At 21.8% G+C, this 16,136-nt stretch overlaps 2 protein-coding genes across 6 annotated transcripts in view; both read right to left on the bottom strand.

Annotated features, from left to right (window-relative positions):
• Window positions 1-889: 889 nt before the first annotated feature.
• Window positions 890-6,206, bottom strand: LOC122501255 (probable glutamate--tRNA ligase, mitochondrial). The gene is made up of 10 exons (XM_043610587.1): window positions 5,795-6,206; window positions 5,310-5,544; window positions 4,950-5,145; window positions 4,597-4,808; window positions 2,288-2,510; window positions 2,034-2,194; window positions 1,790-1,953; window positions 1,554-1,711; window positions 1,357-1,433; window positions 890-1,015 (listed from the first exon to the last, which is right to left on the bottom strand). The coding sequence occupies exons 1-10, from the start codon at window positions 5,883-5,885 to the stop codon at window positions 970-972; spliced, it is 1,563 nt and encodes a 520-aa protein (XP_043466522.1). The 5' UTR covers window positions 5,886-6,206; the 3' UTR covers window positions 890-969.
• Window positions 6,207-8,603: 2,397 nt separating this feature from the next.
• Window positions 8,604-16,136, bottom strand: part of LOC122501232 — a 52,833-nt gene continuing 45,300 nt past the window's right edge. For 3 of the 5 annotated variants that reach the window (XM_043610543.1, XM_043610544.1, XM_043610546.1), the window contains exons 3-7: window positions 15,849-15,918; window positions 13,005-13,643; window positions 9,627-9,870; window positions 9,459-9,549; window positions 8,605-8,986 (exon numbers count right to left, since the gene is read on the bottom strand). In XM_043610543.1, coding sequence (XP_043466478.1) covers window positions 8,876-8,986; window positions 9,459-9,549; window positions 9,627-9,870; window positions 13,005-13,643; window positions 15,849-15,900 — 1,137 coding nt within the window. In that variant the 5' untranslated portion in view covers window positions 15,901-15,918 and the 3' untranslated portion in view covers window positions 8,605-8,875. Of the gene's footprint in view, window positions 8,987-9,458; window positions 9,550-9,626; window positions 9,871-13,004; window positions 13,644-15,848; window positions 15,919-16,136 lie in introns of all 5 variants that reach the window. The other 2 variants (XM_043610547.1, XM_043610548.1) reach the window with 1 other exon arrangement.

The following is a 16,136-nucleotide window of genomic DNA, read 5'->3' as shown; positions in this document are numbered from 1 at the left end:
TCTGTGATATGTATATATGCGTATGAATTTGTTACACCGAAGTGTTGAGTGTATATTTTTCTGAAAGTTAGTCTGGTCGATATTTTTTTACCGGAAATCTTCTCAATAATTCTAATTTAAAAAAACAGAATTTTCCTGTAATTTCAATTATAGGATACGGTTAATAAGTATAAATATCTATTTACAATTTGATTGAATTATTTAAAAATTGTTCATTTATAAAAACCAACTTTTATTAGAAATTGAAATAATTCTAAAAAAAAACGCTTAAATTCAAATATTAAAATTTCTTGAAAATAATTCTTTCAATATATTATCATAATTATAGAGTAGGTAAAAAAAATAAATATTGAGAAAAAAAAGAAAAGATTCTTGTAAAAAACATCGAAAAAAGCGTAAGTCGTGTAAAAGTTTTTTCCCCGGAAATATGAAAATATTTTCCCCTCTTTAAAAAAAAACGTGTAATTTCCATAAATATTTATGGTAGTTGAAGTATTATAGCTCATTCGAAATTTCCTATAGCTTTTAGTCATGAGAAAATTTGAAAAAAAGGAGAGAAAAACTTGGAGGGAGGAATTCTAATCTATGTGATTTTATATTTATACCCAAAACTATATTCAATTTACAAAACTTTTATCTTTGTTCTATTTCAATCGATTAACTTTTCAGTGTATTCGAAGTTAAAATAAACTTAAATTTTTGAATTCAACATTTTCTTCTCATTTATTTGCGAAATTATTTAATACATTTTGAGAGTGAAAAAAATTTCATGAAAAGAAAATTGAATATTCTTGTATTTTTTAGCTTTTTTTGAAAATTACTTTCTTTACGTTAAATCAATTTTATTTTCAAAAAATTCGTAATACAAGTAAATTATTTACACGCTATGTACAAAAAGTATTGATTTATTTGTAAAAATTTAAAAAACAAAATTTCTATTTCTTCCTTTCAACTTGACTGCGAATAAATTTATGTTCCTTGAATTGATTTTCGATCCCGCTTGTCGATCCCATCACTAGAAGAATATTAATACTTTTGTTCAATCACAGTTTTTATCACTGATTAAAAATTACTTTCAAAATCGTGATTGTTAAAAAAAAATTCTAAAGTGAAAATTAATTTAAAGAGGAAATAAAAAAATAAAATGTCTAAATATAAAAAAATATTAATGGTTTTGTTCAATCACAGTTTAAAAATTACTTTCAAACTCTTGATGGTTAAAAAAAAATCGAATATGAAACTTAAATTACAAAAAAAAAATAAAATGACTAAATATCAAACTAAGGAATAAAAATAATAATAATGAAATATTAATTGATGACTAGTAACAAAAAAAAAATGCTTCCTACTGTTTACCTGGTACAACGTTTCAAACGTTCTATAGTTCTCTCTTTTCCAAGAATCTCCATCATTTCTCCCACGCCTGGACCATCCTAAAAAAAATTAATTTTTCATTGTATTTATTTTATTAGATTTACATATTTTTGAAAAATTTTATTTTATATAATAAAAGAATATAAAAACAAAATTTTTTTTCTTATAAAATTACTAACCTTCAGTCCACTAAGTAAAAATCGAAGAGTTTTCATAAATTCAGCAAACGGAACTGAATTATTTTTTGCCAACTCTCTTAGATAAGATAAAAGGAAATTATTTTGAAAATTATTCTCCTCGAGATCTGTCAATTTTTCAATTAAGATCTGCACCGTATCTGTGGATAAAATGGAAATTTTACCATATTTTATTGCTAAATTTCACGGATAAATTTCTTTGCTGAAAAAAAACGCACCTGTATGTTTAATATTTTTTGAAATTTGAGACAAAGGCGGAACAACCCACAAAAATGCCAAATTTGATTCAACCAAATCTGATAATTTCGTTATTCTATTTTTTGCCCACTTTAAAGTCGAAAGTATATTTTCGTCATCTAATTTTAAACTGCCATCTGTTTTTCTATAAAAATGGAGAAAGATCAATTGAAGTAAATAACTTAAAAGGAAAATTTTGTTTGAAAATTAAAATGCAAGATTTACCTATCGGGATAAGTGTCACACACCAAATTAACAATACTGGAAATGAAAATTCTATTATTTTTCTCATTTTCTAATAAAGTGGACAATTCGAGTTGATTATATTCCAACAGTTTTTCGGGGTTCAGTTTCGATGAACTTGGTTTTATTTTCTGAACTGCAAACTGAAAATGAATATTAATATTGAGAGTGGAAAAAATGTAAAGAAAATTGATTTATTTGACAAATATTTAAAAGAAAAAAAAATGAAAAAGCACCTGTTGTATTAATTCCTCGTAATTGTAGCATTGTTGAGTTCCTTGTTCTCTCTCAAAACCACCACCAGTGGTAGTTATATAATTTATTAAAGCTAGCGGGAATATTCCGTTCTGTCTATAAAAATCGACTCGTATATCATCTTGTCGTTTGGAAAGTTTTGATCCGTCAGAATTTAAAATTAATGGTAAATGTCCAAAGTGTGGAGGTGTCCAGCCAAAAGCTCTGAAATCCAAATATTATTACAGAATAGAAATTATATTATTCAGTATAATTTGTAAAATTAAAAATATTTTTGAACTATATTTATGTAGAATTTAAAAATTGTCTCATTTTCTAAAAATATAGGCTTCGGATTGACTTTAAGGCGCAAAAAATTTTTGGTCGATTAAGGACACAAAAAAAATCAAAAAAGTCGTTTATTTTATTGAGTGTAGTCACAAAAATTTAATTCTGTATTTCCCTGACCTTTGACTGATTTTTAAAATAAATTTTTCAAATATTCAAAAGTTTCATTCAACAAATGCTTAATTTAGGTATTTTTTCACAAGAATTGAAATTTTGAAATTATAATTTCAATTTGAAATCTTCTGAAATTGAATTATTTTCAAAAATTGCAAGTGTAATTCTTCAAAAATTCAATTATTTTCTAAAAAATATTTCAATAAAATTTTTTGACAACTAATTTTCATTAATTTTTATTTAAAGATTTATAATTAAAATTTTTTATGAATTCAATTATTTTCAAAATTTGCAAATAAATTTCTTGAATATATAAATTCTTAAATAATAAATTTTGTAAAATAACAGATTTTTTAATTTATATAATTAGAAAATTTACAAATTATGTATTGAAATTTACAAAAAATTTTTCAAATAATTGAATTTTTAATTAAAATTATGCTAAAAAATTCTAAGAATTAATTTTTAAAAACTTTTTAATATATTTTTTCGAAAATAATTGAATTTTTTGAAATAGTTGTTAGATAATTAATAATCTAAGTTATTTCCTTCGAAGAATTGTAATTAAATGTTCTTTTAAATAATTGTCTTCTTCAGAATTTTAAAAATTATTCTAAAAAATCAAATTATTCAAAAGTTTTTGATATAATTTTTTGTAGTCACTTAAATTTTCGTAAATGTGTAATTGAAAATATTAAATATTATTGAGTTTTAAAAAAATTACAATGAAAAAAACTAGAATTAGTTTTCTAAAAATAATTTTTTGAAAGCTAATTTTCATTAATTTTCATTTGAAGATTAATAATTAAAATTTTTACGAATTCAATTATTTTAAAAATTTGCAAATGAATTTTTTGAACATATTTGTAAATAATAAATTTTAAATAATTTTTGTAAGCTAATAGATTTTTAAATTTATATACATAATTAACAAATTTACAAATTATTGAAATTTAAAATTTTTTTTGAAAACAATTGGATTTTTAAAAATTATGATAAACAATTCTAAGAATTATTTTTTTATAAACTTTTTAATGTATTTTTTCGAAAATAATTGAATTTCCTAAAAGAATTTTTAGATAATTTAAAATATAAATTTATTTCCTTCGAAGAATTGTAATTAAATGTTTTTTCAATAATTGTCTTCTTCAAAATTTTAATAATTATTCTAAAACATCAAATTATTCAAAAGTTTTTAATGTAATTTTTTGTAGTCATTTGAATTTTCGGAAATGTGTAATTGAAAATATTAAAAATAATTGAATTTTAAAAAATTACAATGGAAAAAACTCTAAGAATTACTTTTCTAAAAAATATTTTAATATAATTTTTTGAAAGCTAATCTTCATTAACTTTCATTTGCAGATTTTTCATTTAAATTTTTGCAAATTAAAAATTTTTGTTTGAAATTCTTCAAAGTTTGATTTCCAAACAAATATTATTTTATTATTTAAATACTTAAAGAAAAATCAATTATTTTTAATAAAATTTTATAAAATTTCAATTATTTAAAAATGTTTAATTATATATTTCAAAAATTTAATTATCCTAAAAGAAAAATTTTTAAAGATAATTTTTGAATGATTTGACTACAATTATTTTTCAAACTATAAATAAAAATCAAAATATGTTGCATTTTAATACCAAAAAAGTGGTATTTTGTTGCAATATTTGGAAGAAAAGTCAAAAAAGGTCGCATGCATTTTTTATTAAAATAATTTGAAAAAAATGGACTTCTTTTTAAAACAGTCGGAAAAAATGCAAAAAGTCGTTACAATCCGAGGCAGAAAAATTAAAAATTAGAATTTTAGAAATAAATAAATAAAAATTCTGTGGAAAATATACAAACTTGTAGAGTAATATATGTTTTTGAGTGGAAATCTGCCACTCAACGCCTCTGAGAACGTGTGAAATTCCCATATAATGATCGTCGATAATATTTGCAAGATGATAAGTAGGATATCCATCGGATTTCATAATCACTGGATCACCTTCAGTGGCAGCGTCAAACGTTATATCCCCGTAAACTAAATCTTTAAAAGGTTTTGGTGTCGGTAATAGCTAAAGTAACAAAAATAAAAGAATTACTGAATTTTATAAAAAATTTTATAAACCAAATAAACATAATTTCTCCAAAGAAATTTGAATTTTATTTGAATAACTTAATTTCACAATTATGAAAATAAAAAATTAAATATGTACCTTAAATCTAATACAATGACTTTCTTCCATTCCTAATTTTTCTTTTATCATTTCTTTACTCAAACTTCGGCATCTGTTATCATATTTCGGCACTTGACCTAAACGAGCAGCTTCTCGTTTGAGCATTTCTAATCTACGCTCTGAACAAAAACAATGGTACGCTGTTCCATTATCCAGGAGCTTTTTTAAATTTTCCCTAAAATAAAAATTTATTAAATTAGTAAAATAAATGAAAAAGTAAAAGTAAAATTTTTACTTTAAAAATAAATTTTTAAAGTGCTTTAAAAATTTCTAATGTCTAAATTTTTGATTAAAGAAAGAATTTTTTTTTTTGCTGAACGTTAAAATTATGTTGATTACTGATAAATTTCCAATCTTTTCGACTGAATATACGGTCCTGATGGACCACCTCTTATCGGATCTTCATCTGGAATAATTCCCGCCCACAGTAAATCGTCGTGCAATTGTTCCATTGTTCCAGGAACAACTCTCGATTGATCCGTGTCCTCGATTCGCAAAATAAACGAACCATTGTATTTACGAGCGTACAAATAATTATACAATGCTGTTCGCAAACCCCCAAGATGCAAAAAACCTGAAAATATTTAAATTTTCTAATTTATCTTCAGTGAAGAGAACAATAGTCGTGAAAAAATTATTTTCGTATTAAAGAATTTTCTAACCTATACGTTTATATCTTAAGCAAAATCTTAAAAAGCTTAAAAACTTTCAAAATTCTTGCAGTGTGAAATATTTGAAATTAAACATTAGAAGATATTTTCGCCATATTAAGATAAAGGAATAAAAATTTAAATTAACTCCAATGTAAAAAAATAAAAATTTACCTGTAGGACTTGGAGCAAATCTCACTCGAACCGCCTGTTTTTTGTAGAATCTCTTTTGAAATAATTGTATATTAAATATTTTTCGTTGCATTTTTAATTAAGTACTGTTATTATGTTAAAAATTCCAAGTTTGACTAGTTCGTTTCACTTTTCGTAATTCGCAAGAATATGATAATAACAATGTTCTTCTGCCAATAAGAATGGTAAACAGAACATAATAAAAGCTGTTTTTGCAACACTTTGCTTATTTCTAAGGCAAAACTATTGCATTTCCTTGTATTGCTTATCGTCAAAATGCACTAATCAACTTATCTCTATTAAATTAATTGACTTTTTTCTTCAGTAAATATTCTTAGGACTCTTATTATACGAACACGTGCGAATGCAGCTTCAAAACGATCAGCTGACTGAGCTGACTACTCTGCAGGCTCTGCAGTATGTTCAATTGTGACGTCACAAATTCAAAATTTCTAAAACCTGTAGTGCTGTAATTTTATTTTTTATAACATAATTGCCAAGTAAAATTCACTGATAATTAATTTTCCTCAATGATTTCATTGTTTGCTATAAATAAACTATTAGCAATCGTGTTAATTATTAGACGTTTATGTTACAAACGTTCTTTAAAAAAGTGACAAGTTCACGTTGGTAAAATGTTCACAATTTTTCTATTCAAATTTTTTGCAAATTTTTTGCAACAATATTTTCTTTATCAACAATTTGAAAAATATAAAGTTGTCAACAAAAAATATTGTTTTCTAGGTGAAAAATATTTTTTTCTTACAATCGTTGTATTTATAAACGTTGTGAACTTCACCCACGTAAATTTTTAACGTTTTTAACAAAAGCAAAATCAGCAAAATATATATATATGTCAAAGGTTTTTTATGTTTAATCGTATTAATTTCTTTAAAGTTAAGAAAATGATTCTTTAAAAGATAAAAACCTGTTTTATAATTAATTTATAACATTTTTTTTAATTTTGTAAATTATAAATATGTATTTTTCTTATTGAAATTATAAATTTTCAATTTCCGAAGCAAAAGAATTGTAGGTTATGTTCGGGTCAAATTTCTTTTGATTAAAAGTTCCTTTTTAATTGTACAAATTTAAAACCAGTTTTTATTGAATATTTCAAATGTAACGAAGAATTGAACATCGATAACTTGTAAATAGTAATTGATTCACTTTCTGAATATTTATTCCAAAAATAATAAACATAACCTAAAATTGTTTGCTCCTTGTAAATCGTGTAAATTCTTCTTGAAAGTGCGTCACGATTTGCTTATTAAAAAAAATAAATTAAAACTTAAATTGAAAGGTAATAAAATAATACAAATTTTAATAATAATATTTTTTTATTCACAACCCGGTGACAATGTGGCTAATTTCCATTAAGATCGTTAATCTATAATCACAATAGAATTCATTCTTCTATCAAAAAATGGTTTTTTTTTTGTATAGAAATATAATCTTCTTATACAGAATAAACACAACTACCAAATTAATTAATGCTTTTTAATTCTCGATCACCAACTATACAATAAAATAATAAAAAAATATAATTATATACAAAACACGAAGCTATTTCAATCATAATATTAATATATATTTACAATTTTTCGATAAAATTTAAAATTTCATTCTAAATTATCTATCATAACAATAAACTTTAAAAAGTAAAAAAAAAATATATTCATAAATCACTGGAAGCCAAAGATCGAGAATTGAAAAAAGCGCATTGAAAATTTAAAAAGAATTATTCATGGATATGTTGAAAAAGGCAATCTACGTATATTTTGGTCCGATCTTTTTTTTATCCTTGAAATCTGTCTCCGGAAATATATATATTGTATTTTTTACAATACATGCTTATTAAAACTTGCTTGATAATTTTTATTTGAAAAAAGTGCCTTTTTGTTTTAAAGCGCAGTGAGAAACTTTACGTCATTGGGATGTGGATCGCAAAGCGATATTTTTAAGTAATACACAATATTACAAATTCCAACTTTTCTCGAATTGGAAAATTCTGTACATACTCGGAGTCAAATATATACTTATACTTCAATTAACCTAGACCTAGTCTTATATTTGTACTTAATTCCTAAGAATTTTTTTTATCATTATAACAATTTTACAGCAAAAATTGATTTTTATTTTACCCTGACAACAAATTTTTAGTCAATTCTCAACTACGTTAATAATCAACTGTAACAAATAGAAATTTTTGTTTGAAAAACAACAACTAAAGGGCTTTTTCTTAAAAAAAAATTATATAATTAACTAATTTACAATTAGTTGAATTTGATCAATAATTTCCTAAAAATTATGTAACGTAATTATTAAATATGTAATAAAATTATTAATTAATATTTCGATTCTAATATTATGACATAACTTCATAAATGTTGCAATTAAATGTTGCAAATAAATGTTTTTTTCAAAATTCTCAATTACTTCACGAAGTTGAAAATAGTAAAAAAAATTTCAGTGCAACTATTTTGTTTTTTAACTGCCGAGAATGATCGTTCCTCGTTCATTCCATTACTCATAATTGATAATTAAAATCCTTCAAATTTCTAATTCATGAAAATAGTTAAGTGCGTGATCGGAAAATCGTTTATCGAAGGTTTTTTTTTGTCAAGAAAATTTCTTCAAATTTTTAATAAACATTATTAGAAAATTCAATTTTCATTCTTATTGAATTTTTCTTTTTTTAATTAGTTTTTCATTTTTACGAAAGAGAAACGTATTTTAGTAAAATAAAAACTTTATTAATAAAATGTAGAAATTTGTTTTAAAATTTAAAAAAGAAGTAAAACTTTCTTTTTTTTCAATAATTTACTAAATTTTGATAAAATTAGTAAAAATTTGTAATATTTTCTTTTCGCGGTAAATTATTGTAAATTTGGAGAAATTTTCTTATGATGAGCTTGTTTTCGTTTTAATGAGTAATAATTTAGTATAATAAATAGGCGTTCGTGAACGCTTAAGTACTCTGTAAAGCGCTTCTTTTAATCTCTTCCCAACAACTGATTTCGATAACGCCCTTGATTTTTTGCATCATCGAGAAACACTTTGTCACAGTTTTGTGTGTTTCACGCTATCGGTCCAATAATTTTGTATTGTCATTGCCTCCAATGAATTCAAGAATGAGTCATTGTCCAGACTGTACATTTCTTCCGAATTATCCTGGAAAAAAAATAATTATTAATTATTATTAATCTTTTAATTCTCACACTTAAAAAAATCAACTGAAATTTGTAACTAAAATAACAAAAAGGGTTGCAAAAAAAAATTTATTTCGTTTTTTCCTGACTTTTCCCTGATTTCCAGACAAAATTTTGACTTTTTCGGTTTTGTGCAAAAAAAATTTTTTGATTCTCAGCGCCGCGCTATTTTTAGGGACTTAAAATTTTTGAAAATAAACAATAATAATTAATTATGTACTTAATTATTAAATTTTGAATCTAGAATTATTCAAAAATTGGTGTTTATATTATTGAAAATATAATTTAATTTTTTAATTTGCAAATAATAATAAATCGAATACCGCGTTTCGCGAGTTATGAGCGTAATTATAATAATTAATAACTAATATATTTAATTAGTAAACCAATTTCTTTTAAATATAAGATTTAAATAAATATTCATAAACATTTACTCTAATTGTGGAGTCATCAATGTAACCGGAACTATCAGGATTACTGCACTTGTCGCTGTTTAAACTTTGCGGTGGATTTAAATATTTTTTTCTGAAAATAAAATTGTTGGAAATTATTGAAAGAGAGAAATTTGAGGGAAATTTAAAGATAATAAGATAATTATTTACCTATACATAATATATCCTACGGTCACTATTGTGCTCAGTAATGCGATGCTCGCCAAACAACTACCAGTGATTATCGCAATATCTGCAACAGAAGCACCGTTGTCTTCTGCCCCAACATCAGGACAATTTTTACCGCTATCACTACTTTGTGATCGTGAATTATCATCCTGTTTTTGATCTCTCTGAAAATCACTCGAGAAAGCACTTCTTGCTCGGCTGAGTCTCGTTGAATCACTTAATTCAGCTGCAATTTCATTTTATTTCCTTTTATTAAATGTCATCAAATAGAAAATTTATACAAACAAATTTCAATTTATTTCACGAAGATGAATTTCACAACGATGATCAACGACAAAAATTTTGTTTAATACATTCGAATTAATATTAATAATAATAATAATTTTAAGAAATATACAACAATTATTGTTAAAACATAAATAAATCTCTACCTCTTTTAATATTTTTGTGGCAATTCTGTTTCATTATCTTTGAACAATAAACTTATATAGAAAAATTTTTTTCATTGAACAACGTTGTGGATTTCAATTTGTTTAAAACACAAAAAATTATAAACAAAAAATATAAAATATAAAATTTTAAAATATATAAAAAAAATTACAACTTCAGTGATTTTTGCAACGTTTATAATCAACAATTTAGAAGAAAAAAATAGTTTTGTATTTAAAATCTTGCAAATTTTTGTACCAAAATTGCTCTACAGTTTTTTGAGAACAAATAATTTTAAACAAACTATTTATTGTTTTTCGATTAAGAAATATTTTTTTATTTTAATCATTGATCATAAACGTTGTAAACTTTACTGACATGAGAAATATATCAAAAATTCTTTTTAAAAATTATTTGTTTTGAAAAATAAAAAATATTTTCTTTTTGAGATACATGATTGGTTACCTCCACGTGGTGTATATCTTGGAAACAATGTCATTGAAATATTTATTTACAAGTATTCATGAATATATTTCCATTTCATGAATATATTGATAGCTTCTTTCAGAAGTGCCATAGAAAATTTTTCTTTTTAATAAAATAATTACTTTTGAATTTCAATGAAATTGGCCAAAAACTAATCAATAATAAAATTGAGCATTAGAATGCAAAAAACATGATTTGAAATTCAATTGTCTTTCAGATTCTTGTATTCTAATGCTTATTTAATTTTCTTTTTTAAATTTGATAGCGAATATAAATTTCAGGGATCACACAGTGATTTTTTCATGTAATTTTAGATAAAAAAGGTGAATTTAAATATCTAAATAATTATTTTAAATTATTTAAAATTTGCAAAATAAAATTTGTCATAATATTATTTTTTGAAAATCTTATTGATATATTTTTAAAAAATTACTTAAAAAAATAAAATTAAAAATTAAAATTACAATAAAATTGTACAAAATTTTAATTACCTACTTTTAAAAAATCTTATTAAAACGCTAAGGAAAATCAATTATTTGAAACCAAATTTCTAAAAAATTTGAATCACTTATAAATTTGCAATTAAAATTCTACGAAATTAGGTTTTCAAAAATTTTAGTCAATTACTTGAAAAATCAATTATTTCAAATAAAATTTAACAAAATTTCAATTATTTTTAAAATTTTACAATTAAAATTGTTTTAAAATTGATTTTTAAAAACAATAATAAAATATTTAAAAAATCAATTATTTTCAAACAAATTTTACAAAATTGCTATGATTATCAAAATTTTTGTAATTCAAATTCTTCGAAATTTGGTTTTCAAAAATTTTAATGGAATATTTAAAAAAATTAATAGTTTTCAATAAAATTATATAAAATTTCAATTAATTTCAAATTTCCAATTGAAATTCTTTAAAATTTTAATGAAATATTTTTCAAAAATCAATTATTTCCAATTTAATTTTACAAAATTTCGAATTATTATCAAAATTTTGTAATGAAAATACTTTAAAATTTGATTTTCAATAATTTTAATGAAATATTTATAAAAAAATTAATTATTTTCAATTAATTTAAAGAAATTTCATTTATTTTCAAAATTAGCTATTAAAATTCTACAAAATTTTAATGAAATTATAAAAAAACCAGTTATTTGAAACCAAACTTTTATGAAACTTTAATTATTTTCAAAATTTTGCAATTAGAATTCTTCAAAATTTGATTATCAATTATTTTAATGAAATAGTACAAAAAATAAATTATTTTCAATTTAAATTTATAAAATTTTATTTATCTTGAAAATTTGTAATAAAAATTCTTCAAAATTTGATTTTCAAAAATTTTAATTATATTTTTTTAAAAAAATTTTTATTTTCAATAATTACTTTCGTAATTTTCAATTAAAATTCGTCAAAAATTTGATTTTTACAAAATCTTAATCAAATCCTTTTATAAAATCAACTATTTGCAAGAAAATTTTACAGAATTCCAATTAGGATTTTAAAGTTTTACATTTAAAATTTTTTGAAATTTGATTTTCAAAAATTTGAACGAAGTATTTAAAAAAAATGAACTATTTTTTATGAAATTTTACTTAATTTAATTATATATTTAAAAAATTGTCTGAAATAATTTATTTTTATATAATTTGCCTATAGTTAATTCTTTGTGCACTTTAAAAATCGAAGTAATTTCCATTTTTATAACAAAAATCGAAAGTGGTATTTTGTTTCAATATTCGGAAGCAAAGTCGAAAAAATCGAATTTTTTGAAAATAAGTCGAAAAAAAGTTAAACTATCCGAGGCTCGTAATTTTTACCAAAAAAAATTAACTTAGATAATAGTAAATTTATCAAATATCAAATAATTAATAATTATTATCAAATATCGTTATTTCCAGAGTAAATTTTATAATATCAGTAGTAATTGAAATTCGTAAGGATTTCAATTACTACTGATATTATAAAATATTTTTGAAAATTAGTAAAAAAATATTTCGATTTTAGTACAATTTATAAAATCAAATGAAATTTGACAGTAATTCCAAACAGTTTGATTTTTAGTTCGTAAATAGTAAAAGTTACTATATATTTGTTACCTTGTAAGAAAAAAAGAAAAGCGGAAGAAATTGATTTTTACGTACTTTAGGGTTTTTTTTATTACTTTAAGGCGATAAAAAAGGAGAAAAGAGCAAGAAAAAGGAATTAGTTAAAAAAAGGCAATTAACTGTGATCCCTAAAATTTAGAAATTAAATTCCAAGAATTTAAAAATTATTTTTCACAAATTTAGAAATTAAATTTCAAGAATTTAGAAATTATTTTTCACAAATTTAGAAATTAAATTTCAAGAATTTAGAAATTATTTTTCATAAATTTAGAAATTATTTTTCTAAAATCTCTAAACGTGTAAAAACAATAAATTTCTTTCAAAAGTATATTACCATCAAGAATAGAAGAAGCAGTGGCAATTAATTGTGGCGCGGTGAGATCTTCCTCAACTAGTAAATCCTCTGAAACGTTGACAGTTCTTAATTTTCCACTAGTGGCTGAGAATGGATTACTTTTATTATTAACGACTAGTTTAAATCCCTCTTGTAAAGGCAAGACAGTGAGACTTTCATATTCACTGGTACTGAAATTTCTAACAACCTCCGACGTTTTTTCATCGCCATATTTTGTTCGACTCGTTTTATTCGATGTTAAAATCCAAGAAATTTTACTATCCTTCTTCACTCCTGGCATTCGAATCACTGAACTTTTATTATCATTATAAACACCAAGTGTTACACTTTCTGGCAAGCCTTTTAATTTTGTTCTCGAACTCGTGACAATATCACCAGCAGCAGCAGCAGGCGTTGATTGTTTATTGTTATTTGAAATTATTTTTGCTGTATTCATAGACGGAAATATGCCAATGGCTTTGGCTATTCTAAAATTTTCAGTACTTGAATTTTTATTATTATTATCATCTAATTTCGTTAATATTGTCGAGTGTACTATTGAATCGGTGGTCGACATTTGATTTTCGTCTTCTATTCTAGGCCCTTCGGTGGTCGATGGCAAGGGGACTGCCATAATTCCTGGAAAACAAAATTTATTTTAGTTAATAATTCATAAAAATTTGATTTTTATTAATTTTACTGAAACATTTATAAAAAAAATTAATTATTTTGAATCAAATTTTACGAAATTTGAATTATTTTCAACATTTGCAATTAAAATTCTTCAAAACTTGATTATTTTTAATAATTTTAATGAAACGCTTATATAAAAAAAATTATTTTCAATTACACTTTACAAAATTTCAATTATTTACTAAATTGTCAATTATAATTCTTTAAAATCTGATTTTTAATCATAAATCTTTAAAGAAATAAATTATTTTAAAAAAATTATTTTCAATTTCACTTTACAAAATTCCAATTATTTGAAAAATTTGTAATAATAATTCTTCAAAAATTAATTTTCAATATTTATTTTAATAAAATATAAAAAAAACATTAGGATTTTTAATTAAATTTTACAAAATTTGCAATTAAAATTCTCCAAATTTGGTTTTTAATAATTTTAATCAAATGCTGGTTTAAAAATAAATTATTTTCAATTACAATTTACAAAATTTCTACTATTTTCAAACTTTGCAATTAAAATTCTTCAAAATTCGTTTTCATAAATTTAAATAAAATACAAAAAAACCAAATTATTTTTAATAAAATATTACAGAATTTCAATCCTTTTCAAAATCTGCAAATAAAATTCTTTACATTTAGTTTTCAAATTCTTAATTGAATTACTTGAAAAATCATTTATTTTCAATAAAATTGTACAAAATTTTAATTATATTTTCAAAAAATAAAATTTTTATTTTCGGATTTTTAAAAAATCCGAATGAAATACTTTTATGAAATAAATTATTTAGAATAAAATTTTACAAAATTTACATTACTTAAAAAATTTCTTTAATTTTATTTTTAAAAATTGTAATGAAATACTGAAAAAATCAATTATTTTCAATAAAACTTTAAAAAATTTCAATTATTTAAAAAATTTGCAATTAAAATTCTTGAAAATTCGTTTTTTCAAATCCTAATGAAATACTTTTAGAAAACAATCATTTTTAATAATATTTTTTTCCTTATTTTCAATTATAAATTTTCAAAATTTGATTATTAATCATTTTTTTTAATGAAAAAATATCTTTAACGAAATAAATTATTTTCAATTTCATTTTACAAGATTTCATTTATTTGTAAAATTTGTAATCAAAATTCTTCAAAATTTGATTTTTATTAATTGTAATGAAACATTTATAAAAAAAATTAATTATTTTCAATTGAATGTTACGAAATTTGAATTATTTTCAAAATTTGATTTTCAAAAATTTTAATGAAATATTTTTAAAAAAACATTAATCAGTTTTGTTTTAAAATTATACAAAATTCGAATTATTTTCAAAATCTCCAATTAAAATTAAATACTTTTATAAAATCAATTATTTGCAATAAAATTCTACAGAATTTAAATTATTTTAAAGATTTACAATAAAAAAAATTTTTGATATTTGATTTTTAAGAATTTGAATGAAGTAATTAAAAAAGAATCACAATTTTCAAAGTGTAATTTAATTGCAATTGTTCCATCTGTGAAAAAAATTGCTTCTCTTTCATTTCTTTTTCCGACTTCTCGACAGGAAATTGCAAATCAATGAATTGAAATCAAGTTATTTAGTTTATAAACAAATATTTTCCAAACTAATTTCAAGTTATTTCCTTTTCGCGTCCAGTAAATTTATTTCAAAAAATGTCTTTTAGAAATTAAGATAAAAACTGGAGAAACCAGGTCTTGCTATATTTAAAATTTAACAATACTCTATTTGTATACAAAAGATAAGAAAAAAAAGTCATACTGCTAACCGCTGAATAAAATAGTTTTTATTTATTTCCCTGCGAAGTTGGATAAAAATAAAACGTATTTTATTCTAAATAGAAAAAGAATTTTAACTAAAATAAAGGTAAACTTTTAAATAATCGACATTAATGTTTTTTATTTTTAAATTATTTCATAAAATTGTCTTTTTATTTATTTTTTTTTTTTTTTGTAATTTTGCGATTTATTTTCGTTGAAATGAACGAATATTTTTTTCTATTTAAATATTTTCAAAAATTACTGGAATAAAATTTTTAAAAAATTCATCATAGAAGGAAATTTATTTTCTAAATTAGCAAAAGAATATTTTTTGACAAAAATTCAAAATTTTAACGAAATTAGAGACATATTTTATTTACCAAAAATATTCGCCGTAATCCAAAACCAGTGCATCCACCAGTGTAATGTCATCGCGTCATCAGAATCTTCCTGCAATAAAAAATGTATTATTATTATTATTTTGTTTTTTGTTAAAAAATTTATTATTATTATTATTATTGGAATTAAAATTATTATTAATATTAAATACAATTTTTAAAGCAACGAACAATCTGTAAAAATAAATTTTGAATAAATATGAAAGTAAAGTAAAAAAAATTTTTCCAAAAAATGGAGAAAAAAAATTACTTTGAAGAAATTATTAAAAT

The sequence above is a fragment of the Leptopilina heterotoma genome, unplaced genomic scaffold (assembly GCF_015476425.1).
Source record: "Leptopilina heterotoma isolate Lh14 unplaced genomic scaffold, ASM1547642v1 Lhet_206, whole genome shotgun sequence".
Classification (NCBI taxonomy): domain Eukaryota; kingdom Metazoa; phylum Arthropoda; class Insecta; order Hymenoptera; family Figitidae; genus Leptopilina; species Leptopilina heterotoma.
Note: the sequence above shows the minus strand (reverse complement) of the source record. Positions and strands in the feature narration are given on the sequence as shown.